The 14,926-nt window shown below is 40.4% G+C and overlaps 2 protein-coding genes across 7 annotated transcripts in view; one reads left to right on the forward strand and one right to left on the reverse strand.

The window, feature by feature from the left end:
* The window catches only part of ETFA (electron transfer flavoprotein subunit alpha), a 43,712-nt gene extending 39,056 nt beyond the window's left edge, over positions 1-4,656 (forward strand). For all 3 annotated transcript variants that reach the window (XM_069797902.1, XM_069797900.1, XM_069797901.1), the window contains exons 11-12: positions 3,562-3,642; positions 4,547-4,656. In XM_069797902.1, coding sequence (XP_069654003.1) covers positions 3,562-3,642; positions 4,547-4,585 — 120 coding nt within the window. In that variant the 3' untranslated portion in view covers positions 4,586-4,656. The remainder of the gene's footprint in view (positions 1-3,561; positions 3,643-4,546) is intronic.
* A 132-nt stretch (positions 4,657-4,788) lies between these two features.
* The window catches only part of TMEM266 (transmembrane protein 266), a 92,558-nt gene continuing 82,420 nt past the window's right edge, over positions 4,789-14,926 (reverse strand). For all 4 annotated transcript variants that reach the window (XM_069797894.1, XM_069797897.1, XM_069797895.1 and 1 more), the window contains 2 exons: positions 12,012-12,062; positions 4,789-5,897 (listed from right to left, as the gene is read on the reverse strand). In XM_069797894.1, coding sequence (XP_069653995.1) covers positions 5,305-5,897; positions 12,012-12,062 — 644 coding nt within the window. In that variant the 3' untranslated portion in view covers positions 4,789-5,304. The remainder of the gene's footprint in view (positions 5,898-12,011; positions 12,063-14,926) is intronic.

The following is a 14,926-nucleotide window of genomic DNA, read 5'->3' on the forward strand; positions in this document are numbered from 1 at the left end:
TGTGCTAGAAAAGATTTTTGAGGGAGGAAATGAGTTGACTTCCTTGCTTTTACATCAGTACTTTAACCAGTTTTCCAATTTTTTTTAATGTTAAAATTGCTGGTTTGTCTACTTGTTGAAAACATGCTAGCCCTCTAAGCCTTGCCAAAAATGATACTGTGGCAAAACATCTAAGACAGTAGAAAAAAACAATTGCACTACCACCCAAAGTGGTAAGTAGGAGCAGCTAATTGACTTTGCTAATTAAAAAAAAAAAAAACCAAACAAAAAAAGCCCCAAAACCACAGATGCCTGAATTCTATACAATAGTTCATTTGCGTTTATTTCAGAGTATGACATATTAATTCATGCATAACAATGTGCAATTTGAATTATGAACTTACTATCCATAAAGTAAAAGATGTCTCTGACATTCCTGCATTTAGCCATTCAAATGGAAACCTAGTATAAAACGGCAGTAAAACTTTAAAAGGTTTAACTCATTAGTTGCCAAAGCAAATAATCCAAAATTGGAATTGTCAGTGTGGTCCACAGTGCAGTGTTTGGAAAGAGGAGCAGAATTACCTGCTGAATCGTACTATCCAATGCCAAACATCAAAACCTGTAGGTTGTCCTGCTTCCCTGCAAGTAATTTTAGAAGAAGGATATATATATTTTTTTCTATTTCCAGGGAATGAACTTAGGCTTTCTGGCAGAAACCAAACCCAGCACTTTGAATAGCTTATAAAACCGAGGAAGAGGTTTGCAAAACTTTACAGGCAGATCCTTGTGTTTAACCAATGACAGACTAGGGAGTTTATGTGACTGGTAATTGTCCTCACAAGCCAGCCTGTGTGGTAGGATGATCTGTGCTTTCTTACAATTTAGTTCTTTTTGCATATGTTATTTAAATATTTCGGGGGGAGAGGGGGGGAATCATGTAAGCTGGATTGGGGATACAGCACCCTTTTTGGGGCCTCAGTCTTCTAAAATCGAGTGCTCTAATGGTGTTAGCATTAGTCGACATAGTGGAGAAAAGTCAACCAAAATTAGAAATTAAGGATGAATGATGGGCAGGGATGAAGGTTACTATTGAGAAGCGTGAATAATAGTATCTGTAGCAGTGTATTCTCACTGGTCTTAGTGGAACAGAGTTGCTGTAGTCTCCTCTACTCGCAGTGCAGCAACAGGGAGACAACAGGGACAGTCAGGCAGCGGGAGAGTCTGCAAGAGCAGCACTGATGCAGTACTGCCACCGTCGTCCTTGGCTCCCTCTGGACTCTGCTAGCAGCTGATGGGCCACAGTATTAAGACTGTCTTTGTTTCAAGGCGTTCAGTCTCCAACTGTGCTTTTGCGTGAGGAAGAAGATGGGCAGGTGGGATTAGTATCAGCCATTGACTGAGAACTGTGTATTTAAAGCTGCTTAAAACTTGATCTGACCCTGTTTGTATTTATCTCCTGCTTTATCTCAGTTAAGACTACCAGCAATACTGGGAACCTATTACTTTTAAGTGCCACAATTTCCTTTGATATAAAAATATTGAGCAGCAATATTGTCCTGTACTGTAACAGCAAAACCTCTGCTTTTTTGGCTTTTCCAGTGTCATGTTTGGTGTTTTGAGATGTTCTTTTATAGGAAATAAGGACAGATGAAATTTGTCGATACGAGATGCATACTTAATGGTTTCATTTCTCCCATATATTGTAGTTTTTCTAGTGTAAACAAATGTATGTATTGTAAAACGCAGTTTTACTTATTTGTGTTTGAAATGTGCTCTCCTTTCCTTTTAGCCAAAGCATATAGGTGGTGTAGTTACTGAAAAGATCTGATTTTTACAAGCATAAAGAATTATGCAGCCTTGGGAACTCTCTGGAGTGTTCCCCGTCTTCCCTCAGCACTGTGAATTATCTGGCATTGTGAACTTGTACACTTCAGGATACGTTGTCCAAAGTAGTCAGATGCTTTCTACCAAGTGAAATGTATAATTTATTTGTCCTTTTACAGCAAGGTAGAAAATGCAGCTTTTGAGGACACCTGGAGAATCGTTGTTGCTTTCTTTCCTTATTTTTAATTCCCTCATGAGGTAGTTACAGTATTTCTTCCTTCTAAGAGGTTTAACTTGCAAAGTTCTGTTGCAAGCAAGGTGATGGTTTTGCTTCTTATGATGGAAAGTCTGATTTAGCGATGAGGTAGAGAACCAGATCTTACTAAGAAGTTACTTCAGCTGACGGTGACAGAGGAAGGACTAGGCTGCCAAACTGAAGCTTAAGACAGTTTTGCAAGCAACTGGTGTTAATTATTTTTGCGATAAGGACAGAGCTGGCAGCTGCCAAGGTATCACCAGCTGCTGGCCTCAGCCAGCCCTCAGCGTTAGCCCCTGTGGCCTCATGCCCCTGTGAATGGTTCTGCAAAGCATGGTAGGGCCTCAGAGTATAGTTGAAGTCTTTATTAAAATTGTCAGTGGAGGCTTCCATTTGCAAATGGGATAACTGAAATAAAAGCAATAAAACTTTGGGAAAAATATTTCAGGGGAAGCATTACTGGACTACTTGCAGGTCTTTGCTTAGGAGCTGGCAAGAGGGCAGCAGCAGCGCTCTGCTGTAGGTACTTCCTTCTTGCGTATATGATGTGGTCCTCCTTTATAGTGAGTCACAGGATACAAATGACCCGTGAAGAAAAAACATTTCTGTGGGCCTAAAAATACAGGATTTGCAAACTCTTATCTTTGAGTTACTGCCACTAGGTGTATGCTACTAAGCCATTAATTTTGTTGGACAAGTACATTCAGTGGAGGGAGTAAAACAGACACATAAACTGTGGCTACCTGGGAATGGCAGGTAAGTGTATCAAGTAACTGTTGGATAGAGCTGTCCTGAGGAGTCTTGTTGCCTTGAATCAGAGTTTACATTGGCAGCATTTAGGTGGAAAGGCAGTATCAGAGTGCTGTGGTTTAGACCCCTGCTTTGGTGTAATGCTCATTTTATGAGCTGTTGTCTATTCCCCGCCCCCCCCCCCCCCCCCCCCATCCTTTATGGAGTGCTCCCCATCCTGTTGTAGATTTTGATGCGGACACCCACACTTATTTTGCTGGAAGCTGTCACTGACATTTGCAGAATGATTTACCTATATGGCAGAGTTTAAACCAAGAAAGATGTTTTCTGGACTGTTGTGTTGGGATTTTGATAATGTGCATTTTTCTACTGTGTGACAAACTCAATGATATGTCCCATAGTAAGTACAGAGGCCTTTAGGCATGGCTTTACTGTACTTGTTTTAAATGCTACCTCTGAGTTATTTCTGTAATGGTATGTCTCAGATCTTGTAGATAATCCTTTGTAGTGATTTTTTTTCTAGACTCTTTTCAACAGGGAAGGATAGCCCCCATATGAGCAGGGAAGGGAGTTGGGGGGTGTTTGTTTTTGAGGTGGAAAGGAGGAATGTTAAATGCTGTGATCTGTATCTTTGGCTTCTAGGGGCTTGGAGAGAATTTAGCCCATGGTTCCTGGATAAGGCCTGTCACTGTAATCCAGCCCTAGAAGTTAATACTTATATTCTCATGGTGCTTTACTGTTGCTTGCAGACCATTGTTGCTATTAACAAGGATCCAGAAGCTCCAATTTTCCAAGTGGCAGACTACGGACTGGTGGCAGACTTATTTCAGGTGAGGCTAAACTTGGAGGTGTATGGGATAACTCTTTCTTTCAGAGAGATCTAATGCTAGCTTAGATTATATTATCTAGTAAGTGTTAAAGATGTCTGTGTGAGGGTGTTTGCTTTTGGTTGTTTTGTTAAAGAATTTGCTTTATGATTTCATTACTTCCATGCTCAAAGTTCAATCCCTGCCAGTAGAAGGTATCGTGTGTGTTGCCTGCCTCTATTCTAGTTTCCTGAATATGAACCATTTTGAGAAATAACTGCACGTAGATGCTTACATGTATTTTTAAGCTTCATCAAGTATGAAAGTACAGAGTTGGCAGGAGGAGTTCTTAATTTTTGCCTGGGCTTGCTGCCTTACTGATGCCCATGAGGAACTTGCAGTTCTTTCTGGGAAAACTGAACCGTGAGCTAGCCCATGTCCAAGTAAGTGCCTATGGCTCACATGTGCGAGCTGCCTGCGTGCGCATCTGCCTGTGTCACTGGCGGGAGCCTGTAGTGGCTCTGTGGAGAGGCATGGGCAGAAACTGCCAGCACTTAATGCCATTCCTGAACTAATGCCCGCTGCCTCAGTGGTGAGCACAGGCCTTTTCGTAAGCCGGAGACTAAGTCACATTCTGAAGAAACACCATGTAGACAATTTCCTTAATAAATTTTGTACGAATGCATTATTTCCACCTAATGGAAATGTAGCGCTCTTAAATAATTAAGAGGCTTTATTCAGCAGGAGAGAAGTGGGGAGTGCTGTGAGCTGGGGTGACCCACAGCCCCTGGAGTGGTGTGCTGGGCATGAGGGGTGGGAGGGTGGGGAGTGTAATTGTGGGGGTTGGGTGCTGCACTTGGAGAGTTTGGGGGCGGAGGGGGGGGGGCTGTCAGAGGGAGAGCACCATGGCACTGGTGTTTGTTTGCAGGCGGTGCCAGAGATGACAGAGCTCCTGAAGAAGAAGTGAGTGATGGTGATGGACCCTGCACTGCACCCGGGGTGTGGAATAATGGCAAATAAAGGATGGGCCTGGAAAGAGGTGGGGTCACTGTGGTGTTGGTTTTTTTTTTTTTGTGGGCAATGGGATGGCACAGCAGAGTGGTGGTGGGATGGAAGAAAGGAAGACAGGGATGGAGGGAATGAAAGAGGGATACGAGGCAGGAGGCAGTATGCGTTTGTTTGTCAGTGTTTATTCCCATCCACACTCCCCTCCCAGCTGTGCTCAGCCCCTGGGAAGGGTTGGGCTGGGGGGCCAGGCTTGGGCCAAGCTGTCCAGCAGCTCTAATCCTGCCCCCAGGCACTGTGAGTCTGTGCTGGACCTGGACTGGTTGGAAGGTCTGTGGTGCTTCCAGGCACCATCAGGCTGGCCCTGGGCTGGCAGCAGGACAGGTCCATCATCTATCTGTCCCCCCAGGTGTGCAGGTCCATGCTGGCCTAAGACTGCTGGAAGGTCTGCTGTGCCCCAGAGGACACCGTAGGTCACAGCTGGCCCAGAGCTGGTGGTAGGGCAGGTCTGCCATGTGCCACAGGCACTGGCGGGCAGAGTCGATGCTGGCTCAGTCCCAGGCTGGTGGTTAGTGCAGATGGCAGAGGTTGTCTCCAGCACTGCCACCGTGCCTGTGGCAGTCTCATGACCCAGCGCAGCGAGCATGTCCCCACAGATGTCCCTGTTTCCCCAAGCTGTTGCTATGCCTCAGGAACCCTGCCTAGCTGTGGTTCTGGGGGCCCCAGCGCCCCATATTTCTCGTCGATTGTTGGGGCACCCTGGGGGCAGTCGAGGAGTGGCTTGAGCTGGAAGACATCAAGGCTCTCCTGGTTCCTGTGGTTGTAGATGCCAAGCCGGTGGCCCAGGTCAGGGCTGGCCCCCACTGAGCCCGCTGGGCTGGGCAGCTTCAGGTTGACAGGATCCAGCCCCTTCTGCGCCAGGCAGGCCTCTTCTGACAGGGAAGACAGCAGCTCCTGCACCATGGCATGGGCCACCTGCTGCCGGGTGGGCGCCAGGTCAGCCCGCAGGCCAGCACTGGCCTCCGCAGCGTCGTCGCAGGCTGTGCTGCAGTCCGGGGAGGAGCCCAGCGTCTGGCTGCTCTCACTGCAGGCCTGGGTGCCGGAGCTGACAGTTGACCGCGAGGCGCTGCCTGAGGTGATGCTGGCAGATGTCCCGGTGCTGCCCAGGCGCATCGGCACCTCCACAGTGAAGAGGTCGGAGGAGATGTTGGGGCAATGGACATCGATGGCAGCGGTGGTGACGACGCAGATGGCTGCCTCAGGGACGCCACTGTCTGCAGGGAAGAGAGCAGAGAGAGGCAGGTGAAGGGGGCCCAGCCAGTGCACCACAGCTGGGCTGGTCAAAGTGCAACAGTCGCCTTTCCAAAACCACTGCGCCTCTGCCCTCTCGAGCTTTGTATAGATCCAGTTCATACCTATTTAAAATAGCGATGTATGTACACCACCCCTCCTCCTTTATTTATACAGCTTTTTATATACACAGGTAGAGATATGCACCTCTTGCTGGAGAAGGAGATACATCACCACAGATACAAAACAGGCATACATATATAAATAATACCATATACCTCCAGATGTGTGTATGTATTCCATAAATACATGTATAGAGACATGTCAAAATTACATAGTGTCTAATGTTACACACAAACACACCCCTTTATATATAAATATATGTATATTGTTCTGTACATGTGTGTATGGAAGGAGAGAAAATGTATACGAAGTGGTGTACCTCTATGAAAACATATCTATACATGAATACATTCCCACATACCCCCAAACCCTTTATTTCTATAGCCCTATGTCTAGATATACATAGCTTTTATATAGCCATGTATATATAATGGTGTATAGAAAGGACTACTAATATATAAATAGTATTGCAGACATCTATCTATGAATGTGTGTATATATACACACTCTCTCACACATAATCTTTATATATAGCCTTATTAGCCTTATCTGTATATATACATTTTCCTGTATCTATACATGTGGAACTCTAGCTATAATACATTATACCTATATATATACACACACTCTCTGGTACATAATTACCTATTGTCAAATGGAATAGACTAACACACACAAATACTTTCACACACCCTCTTTTCTATATAAAACTGTATCTATATATGTGTATGTTTGCATATATGGGGAATAAATAGGGAGGAATATACATACATAATACATTATACTTACACATGAACACCCCTTCTTTAGTTATATATTGCTTTTATGCATAATGGGAATGTATACAGAGGGATACACAGCTATAAATAATACTGTATACCTATATATGTGTGTGCATGCACACACAAAGTATATATACTATGTAGGTATATATACCAATCACTCACATACACCAACATTCTTTACATATTCCCCATATCTACATGTTGTGTATATATATATATATATAAGGAACTGCATGCATATAATACATTGTACACACAGACATTTGATATATCTACTACATAGTCTCCCCCCCTTTAAATACATGTAATTAGCTATCTTTAAATAGACCACACACTCTCAGTCTCTCTCACACACACATATACTTACCTTTATACATAAATAATTTTTTTTTTCACTGTGTGTATGTATTTGGGGAATGTGTATATAGGGATTATACATCTATAATACATTATACCTATATGTGAACACACATACATATCCATATTATATGTACTACACATTATACATGTAAAATTATATGTATATATACACACAGGTAACACCTTTTTCTGTATTTCCATGTATATTATGCGGATGTATATAGAGGAATACACATCTATAAATAATACCATATACATGTGTGCACATATATATATATTCTAGGCAATATATACGTGTGTATTTATATACTGTGTCTCATTTTATATATGTATATTTATATATAGAATTATCCATATAGATGGGGGTAGGAACCCTGCATATAATACATTATACTGACATCTGTACACACAGACATTTGATACAGATACTATATGACACATAGTTTTCCCTTCAAATACATATAATTATCTATCTTTAAACAGCATGCACTCTCTCACACACATACACTTACCTTTATATATAAATATATATTTCTCACTGTGTCTGTACATACATGGGGAATGTACACACAGGGATATACATATATAATACATCATACCTATACTTAGGTACACACACACATCCATATTATATACATATATATTATAAAATTATATGCATACATACACACACAGATACAACTTTTTATGTATCTCCATGTATATTATGGGGATTTATTTAGAGGGATGTACACCTATAAAGAATACCACATACCTGTATGTATATATGCATACACACATTCATACTGCATATAACACATAGATATATATACATACTCTCTCACACACCTCTATTTTATATACACATAATCTTTATATATAGATTTATCCATACAGATATGGGGGGGTATATGTGTGTGTGTATATATATAGTACATAATGTATATATAATGCTTACCTTTATATATACGTATGTATATCTATCTCACTGTGTGTATATACATGAGCAATGTATATATAGGGATATATATGAAAAATACATTATACCTATATGTGAACACACACATATACATAAAATGATATGTATATACAGAGACTCGGTCACTCACACCTCCCCCTCCTTTTCACTTATCTTTTTAAACATACATACACCTAAGTATAGATTCATACATCTTTATGTATAGTCATATATATATAATGGGGATATAGAGAGCGATATACACAAATAAAATAATACTGTATACCTATATGTGTGTGCGCATACATTTTTTATAGATAATTTATGTGTGTATAGATAGTTTTTCACATGCATACACACAGATTTTATATACACACATATCTTTATATACACATTTATCCATATTTATAGAGAAAATGTGTGTGTATATGTAAGTATCCCCATTTATAACATACCTATATAGGTACACACATTTTATATATAATATAATACATACATGTGTGTGTATATATATATACACACTCATGTATTTTCTAATACATAACATATAAACTATATATGTATATACACAGGCTCTCACATACCCACCCACACATATGTATCTTTACATGTATTTATAGATATATAAAATACCTATGTAGCTACACACACATATAAATAGCTTTATATACACATACCTATATATAGGGGGATGTATAGGGATATACCTATAAGATACCATATACCTATATATGTATATACACACAAACACACATATAGTTTATATATAAAATATATACATAATACAGATTAAAAAGATATTTATATACAGACACAGTGTCTCTCTCATAAACCCTTTAAAAATACATATAATTACCTATTTTTAAATAAAATACACACTCACCCCCCTCCCTCTTTTTAATCTTTTTTCTCTCTGTATATATGGGGAATTTATATATAGGGATATAGATACATAATATGTTATATCTATACATGATACAGACACAGATATATCCATATTATATGTAATACATATTATACATATTAAAAATATATGTATATACAGTCAACTGACACACTTTCTACATATATTACATAAGAAATATAAAATATGTATATACACAGTTTCTCTCACACATATATCTATATATATAAATATGTATTTGTATATCCCCACATACATGTATGGGGTAGACATCTACAATACATTATACCTATATATGTATACACACAGAGATACATTATACTTAACTATAGCATACATATGAAATCTGCAAGTATATTGTCATACACACCCCCCTTTTAATATATATTATATATAACATACCTATGTATATGCAGTTATACACACATACACCCTCCTTTATGTATACTTATATAGGCTTACATATGTATACACACAGACATATATCTTTATATGTAATTATATACATGTATAAGTATATGGATATAGATACATAATACATACCTACACACACATTTATATTTCATAATACATATAACATATATATGCAATCACATGCACCTTTATAGATCTTTACATATATAGAAACATTTAGACATATATTCATATGCACATACATGTATACATATCTTACTATATAAATATATATATTGATGTATACATATGGGGGTATATATGGGGATATAACTCAGACATTATACCTATATATACACATACATTCATATTTTGTATAATACAGAATACATACAAAACTTGTATGTATATACACACACACATATCTTTTTTTATATATATATGAAAAAAACGAGATCTTTAATAAGCATATATATATATGTCCCCACGTATATCAATGTAGGGATGTATCTACAGGGATATATATATAAAATACATTATACACATATATATATTTACAACCATACACTTACACACACTTTCATTTATTCTTATGTTACATATACATCTGTGTATGTATGTATCTCTGTGTTTATGTATATATGGGGATATTAAAATACATTATACATAGATATATCTTTTATGTCTATAATATACACACATATATTCAGAGACCATCTCTCCTCCTCTCACACCCCCACCCCTTTACAGATATTCATATATTTTGATATATTTAATATATGTATCTAGATAAAATATCTATCTATATATATACACAGCCTCTCACACACATCTTTATATGTATGTAAAGACATATGCATACATCTTTGTATATGTATATACAGTCACACACATACCTTTATATGTATATGTCTTCTCATATCTATATGGGGATGTACACATGTTTGGAGATACATATGATACATTATACATGTGTCCTGGTTTCAGCTGGGATGTAGTTAACTGTCTTCCTAGTAGCTGGTACAGTGCTATGTTTTGAGTCCAGTATGAGAAGAATGTTGATAACATTGATGTTTTCAGTTGTTGCTCAGTAGTGTTTAGACTACAGTCAAGGATTTTTCAGCTTCTCATGCCCAGCCAGGGCACCTGACCCAAACTGGCCAACAGTGTATTCCACACCATGTGACATCCCATCTAGTTTAGGAACTGGGAAGGGGGGGGCAGGGATTGGCGGCTTGGGGACTGGCTGGGTGTCAGTCAGCGAGTGGTGAGCAGTTGCCCTGTGCATCATTTGTACATTTCAATCCTTTTATTACTACTGTTGTCATTTTATTAGTGTTATCATTATCATTATTAGTTTCTTCTTTTCTGTTCTATTAAATCGTTCTTATCTCAACCCAGGAGTTTTACTTCTTTTCCTGATTTTCTCCCCCATCCCACTGGATGGGGGGGAGTGAGTGAGCAGCTGCATAGTGCTTAGTTGCTGGCTGGGGTTAAACCACAACAACATGTACACACAAACATATGTATATATTTTTACTTATGTATTTTTATATATGTTTGTATCTGGGCTTGTGTGTATATATATGGGATATACATATATAATACATTATAGATTTATATGCACATGTATATATACACACAGATGTATGTATATATATATACACACATTCTTAGAGATATACCTATCTTTTTATATATGTCTATATTTCACCGTGTGTATACATACTATATATAGGGATGTATATATGGGATAAATGCATATAATACATTATACTTATGTGTACACACATATATGTGTCTTCTGTGTATGTATGTGTATATGCAGACAACCCATCTTTTTATAAATATCCCCGTGTACATAGGGGATGTATATATGGGGATATACATACATAATACCAACACACACTTTTTTTTTTTAATATATATATATAGACTTATATATGAAATGTCATACACATAAGGAAGCCCAGCCTTGCTTGCCGTGAGGTGACATTGCAGAGCAAGCCAGTTCCGCCTCCTCCCAGCAGCAGCAGCTCTGTGCCAGGCAGCCTGTGCCCAGCTGCCCCCAGCCCTGTGAGGCCCCTCAGCCCCGGGCTCGAGCTGACCCCCAGAGCAGGGCGAGAGCCCTCCATGCCGGCACGACGCTTGCCAGGGGACATCCATTTGAAGCCTGACCTCAGGTCACAGACTGTGCCTGCCACCGAGGTTTCTTACCATGCCGTTCAACCTTTCCGAAAGGTTCCCAGCATGGTGCTGGGCTAAGCTAATGCCCCACTTCATTTTTGTCCACGCCGCTCATTCCCGGGTCCATTTGAACTGCTCTGCAGACTGGACAGCCTAGCTACCTAGGGGGAATTAACCTCTCCCAGATCTCCAAACTATTACCAGTGCCTTCAGCAGGAGCAAACCTGGGGCCCTTCAACCTTTAGGGAATTACTGTTTTGGTACACACTTCCATGGAGCAAACCAAGAGATGCCATGGTGGGTTTCATTTCCAAGACAGATCTACATCATTGTTCAGTCTCACCTGCTTCATAGCACACAGTGCAATGCAAAAATGCAGCTCACATTTACATTTTCAAGCAAAACTTACCACTGCTAGGCTCATTGTAGTATCGTCTGATGTAATTATTCATGTCATCCTCTGCAAGAACAAAAAGGCAGCCATTAGAAGACGATTTATTTAAATAGCTGAAATTCCACCTCGTGAAAGGCTCTCCTCTGCCCTGTATGCCCAGAGCACCACCTTTTGTGTATTTGTAGGCCAGAAGAGCAGGTGTGATTTGGCGACACACTACACACCCCCTGCCCCATCCACCCCATGGCCGCAGCCAAAATAGGGATTATCATTTGTTGCAGTTCTTTATGGCACCAGCCTGGGAATGAGGCATTTCGGGTTCCAGAGAAAACGTATTTCCAGAGATTGACACAGGGCTGACCCGTTCCCTAGGTCCATACACTTGTCCTTACAAGCAGCAAGGAGAACGCTGGCCTTTTTCTGGTCAGCAGGGCCCTCCCCTCCCGCATACGGCACAAGGATGAAGCTTGTGTTTATCCTGACAGGCTGAACCGAGGGCACCAACATAGACAGACCTACTTCTGCTGTACGGTTACACCACTGAGTTATCTCCTTCCACGCGGTTACTCTTCAGAAGGGGAGGCACTGCATACCACTTGTGACCTGAGCTGCCTTCTCCCTCCCGTTAACGTTGGTGTCTCCCTGGAGAGACCCAGCACTCCTGGGAAAGCCCAAGCACCCTGCTCCCTACCGGTCTGCAGCCACCCCCTTATTCTGCCAAGGAGTTCTCCATGTAGGGGCACTGGTGGGCAGGTTTTATTTCTCCTGTAGGGATACTTCTATTTTCTTTCAGTATTTTTTTTCACATGGCCCAACACTGCTCCTCATTTTCATTTGCAGTCCCCTCCTGAGACATATGCTGTTGCCATACTGAACAGCAATGACGTAACCATTGCTCCTGAGCAGCTTCCCTGTGTTTCTGCACTCTCTCTTTCCTTTTAGTGTTTTTAACTTGTTCCTGTGAAACACAGTTGCCTTAAAAAAAGAGGAAACTACATCCAGTATGTTTCCAGAAGAATGTCTAGAACATCCCCTGTTCTACCTGGAATGACATGGCCAATAAAAGCCACACAACGAGTTTACCAAAACAAGTAGAAATGCCTCTCCAGCTCAACACAAGCGCTGCTGTGGGAAAGGAAAAACAGAGCCAGACAAGCCAGCCCTCTAACAGTTGTAAATCCATGTAGTTTTAATGTGTAACTCCCTACTTCTAAAATAATGTCCTTTTTTTTTTTCATTCAGAATGAATAAAGAGAATTATTTTGTTGTATATTACATATATAATATATAGCATAATATTTACATTATCTGTTGGCTTAAAATATGCTACAAAGATTTTCACAAGTCAAGGGTGTAGTACTACACTTGTAGTACGTACATGAGAGCTACACCTGAACTTCAGTAATGGTAAGATAAAAATGAAGACATGACCACAAAAGGGAAAAGCAACAGCTATATTGTATGCAGCATCTAAATTGTATATGCATTTAGATGCTGGAGATGACAGTGGGATTACATGTTATCTTACAGAAAAGCAGAACATTTTACAGTTGCTGAAAAAGAAAATAAACCCCTCTTGTTGCAATTCTGAGCAGAATGCAAATATTGCTGCTAAGAAAACAGTGTTGGCAATCCAGGAAGATTTTTCAAGCTTACAAGCAACCTGACCTGCCCAATTTGCGGTGTATGGTGTGCTCTAAAAGCATTCTCTCCTTTTAAGTGCTCTTTTTGATACCATGTTTCAGAAAACCATGCTCATCCCTTTGAGCCAGATTTCCTTCGTCCCCCTGGGTCTTTGTGGCTACACAGTCCTGCCTTTTCACAGCACATTGCGGTTTGCAGGTGAAAGAAACAGATGTTTTCTGGGGAACACTTTCTCCACACAACAAGACCCAAACCACTAAGCACTCTGTACCTGAAATAGCTGCACTCATAAGAAGGCAATCTAACCTGACACTGAAAGGCAACATGGTTGTTTTCCTGGTTTCATTGGATCTTAAAAGCTTTTTTGGCCCTTGTTGATCTTTAAATGCCTGCAGTCAGAGGTGTGCTTTGTGCTAATGTCTGAGTTTAAAAAAGAGGCCTCAGAGTAGCTCAAGGCAATGCCGCTGAATTAGGAGTACATTGCAAGGCTTTTCAGCTATCTGCTACTAAAATACACTTCATTTCAATCATGCATAATTTATACTCTAAACGCCACCAAACCTGCCAGCCCGTATAGATACAGGTTCTTGTTCAGGCATGGAACCTTCAGCTACAGTCAGAAAATACCTGCCTATCTCTATTCAGGTAATGCACTTTCAGCATATTTAACTTAAGAGTCTAATTCTAGGCAGAGAAATGGGGAAAAGAGAACTACCGTTTGGCCTGGACAAGGGCATGTTCTGCACGTGGGGGTCGCCCCTCCTCATCACCTGGCAAAAGCACACGGCCACGCTCTCTGCAATGAATGGGGGACTGCGGTGCTCTCATTTCCTTTGGCGCTCTCTAAAGTCTGCCCAAAATGCCAGGATGCTTTGCACCAAAGGCAGAAAACAACTTGGAAAAGTTATTCATCTGCTTTTCGTGTCTTATGGCATGGCTCAAATCAAGTCTTCTTTAGGATTGCATACATTTACTGCCCTGGCAATCTGTCTATCAACTAACGGAATGCACCAGGGCACTATTTTCAAACCGATCAGTTGCTTTCAAACCAATTTAGCAAAGAGATTATAGACTACTCTTTACCAGCAAAGGCCAATGCCAAACACCTGAAAAGGAAATCCTGTAATGGACAGACTCAGATCTGAGTGGTGAGGAAAATCACTCTGTCCTGGCTGTGCATGTGACTACTTGCACACAAGACTGGGAGAGCTGCCTACGTTAATGTTATTATCTGATGGCCTTATTAATGTCATTGTTTTACATTGCTTATCTATCTATAGATAAAA

This window comes from Haliaeetus albicilla, chromosome 12 (genome assembly GCF_947461875.1).
Source record: "Haliaeetus albicilla chromosome 12, bHalAlb1.1, whole genome shotgun sequence".
Lineage (NCBI taxonomy): Eukaryota > Metazoa > Chordata > Aves > Accipitriformes > Accipitridae > Haliaeetus > Haliaeetus albicilla.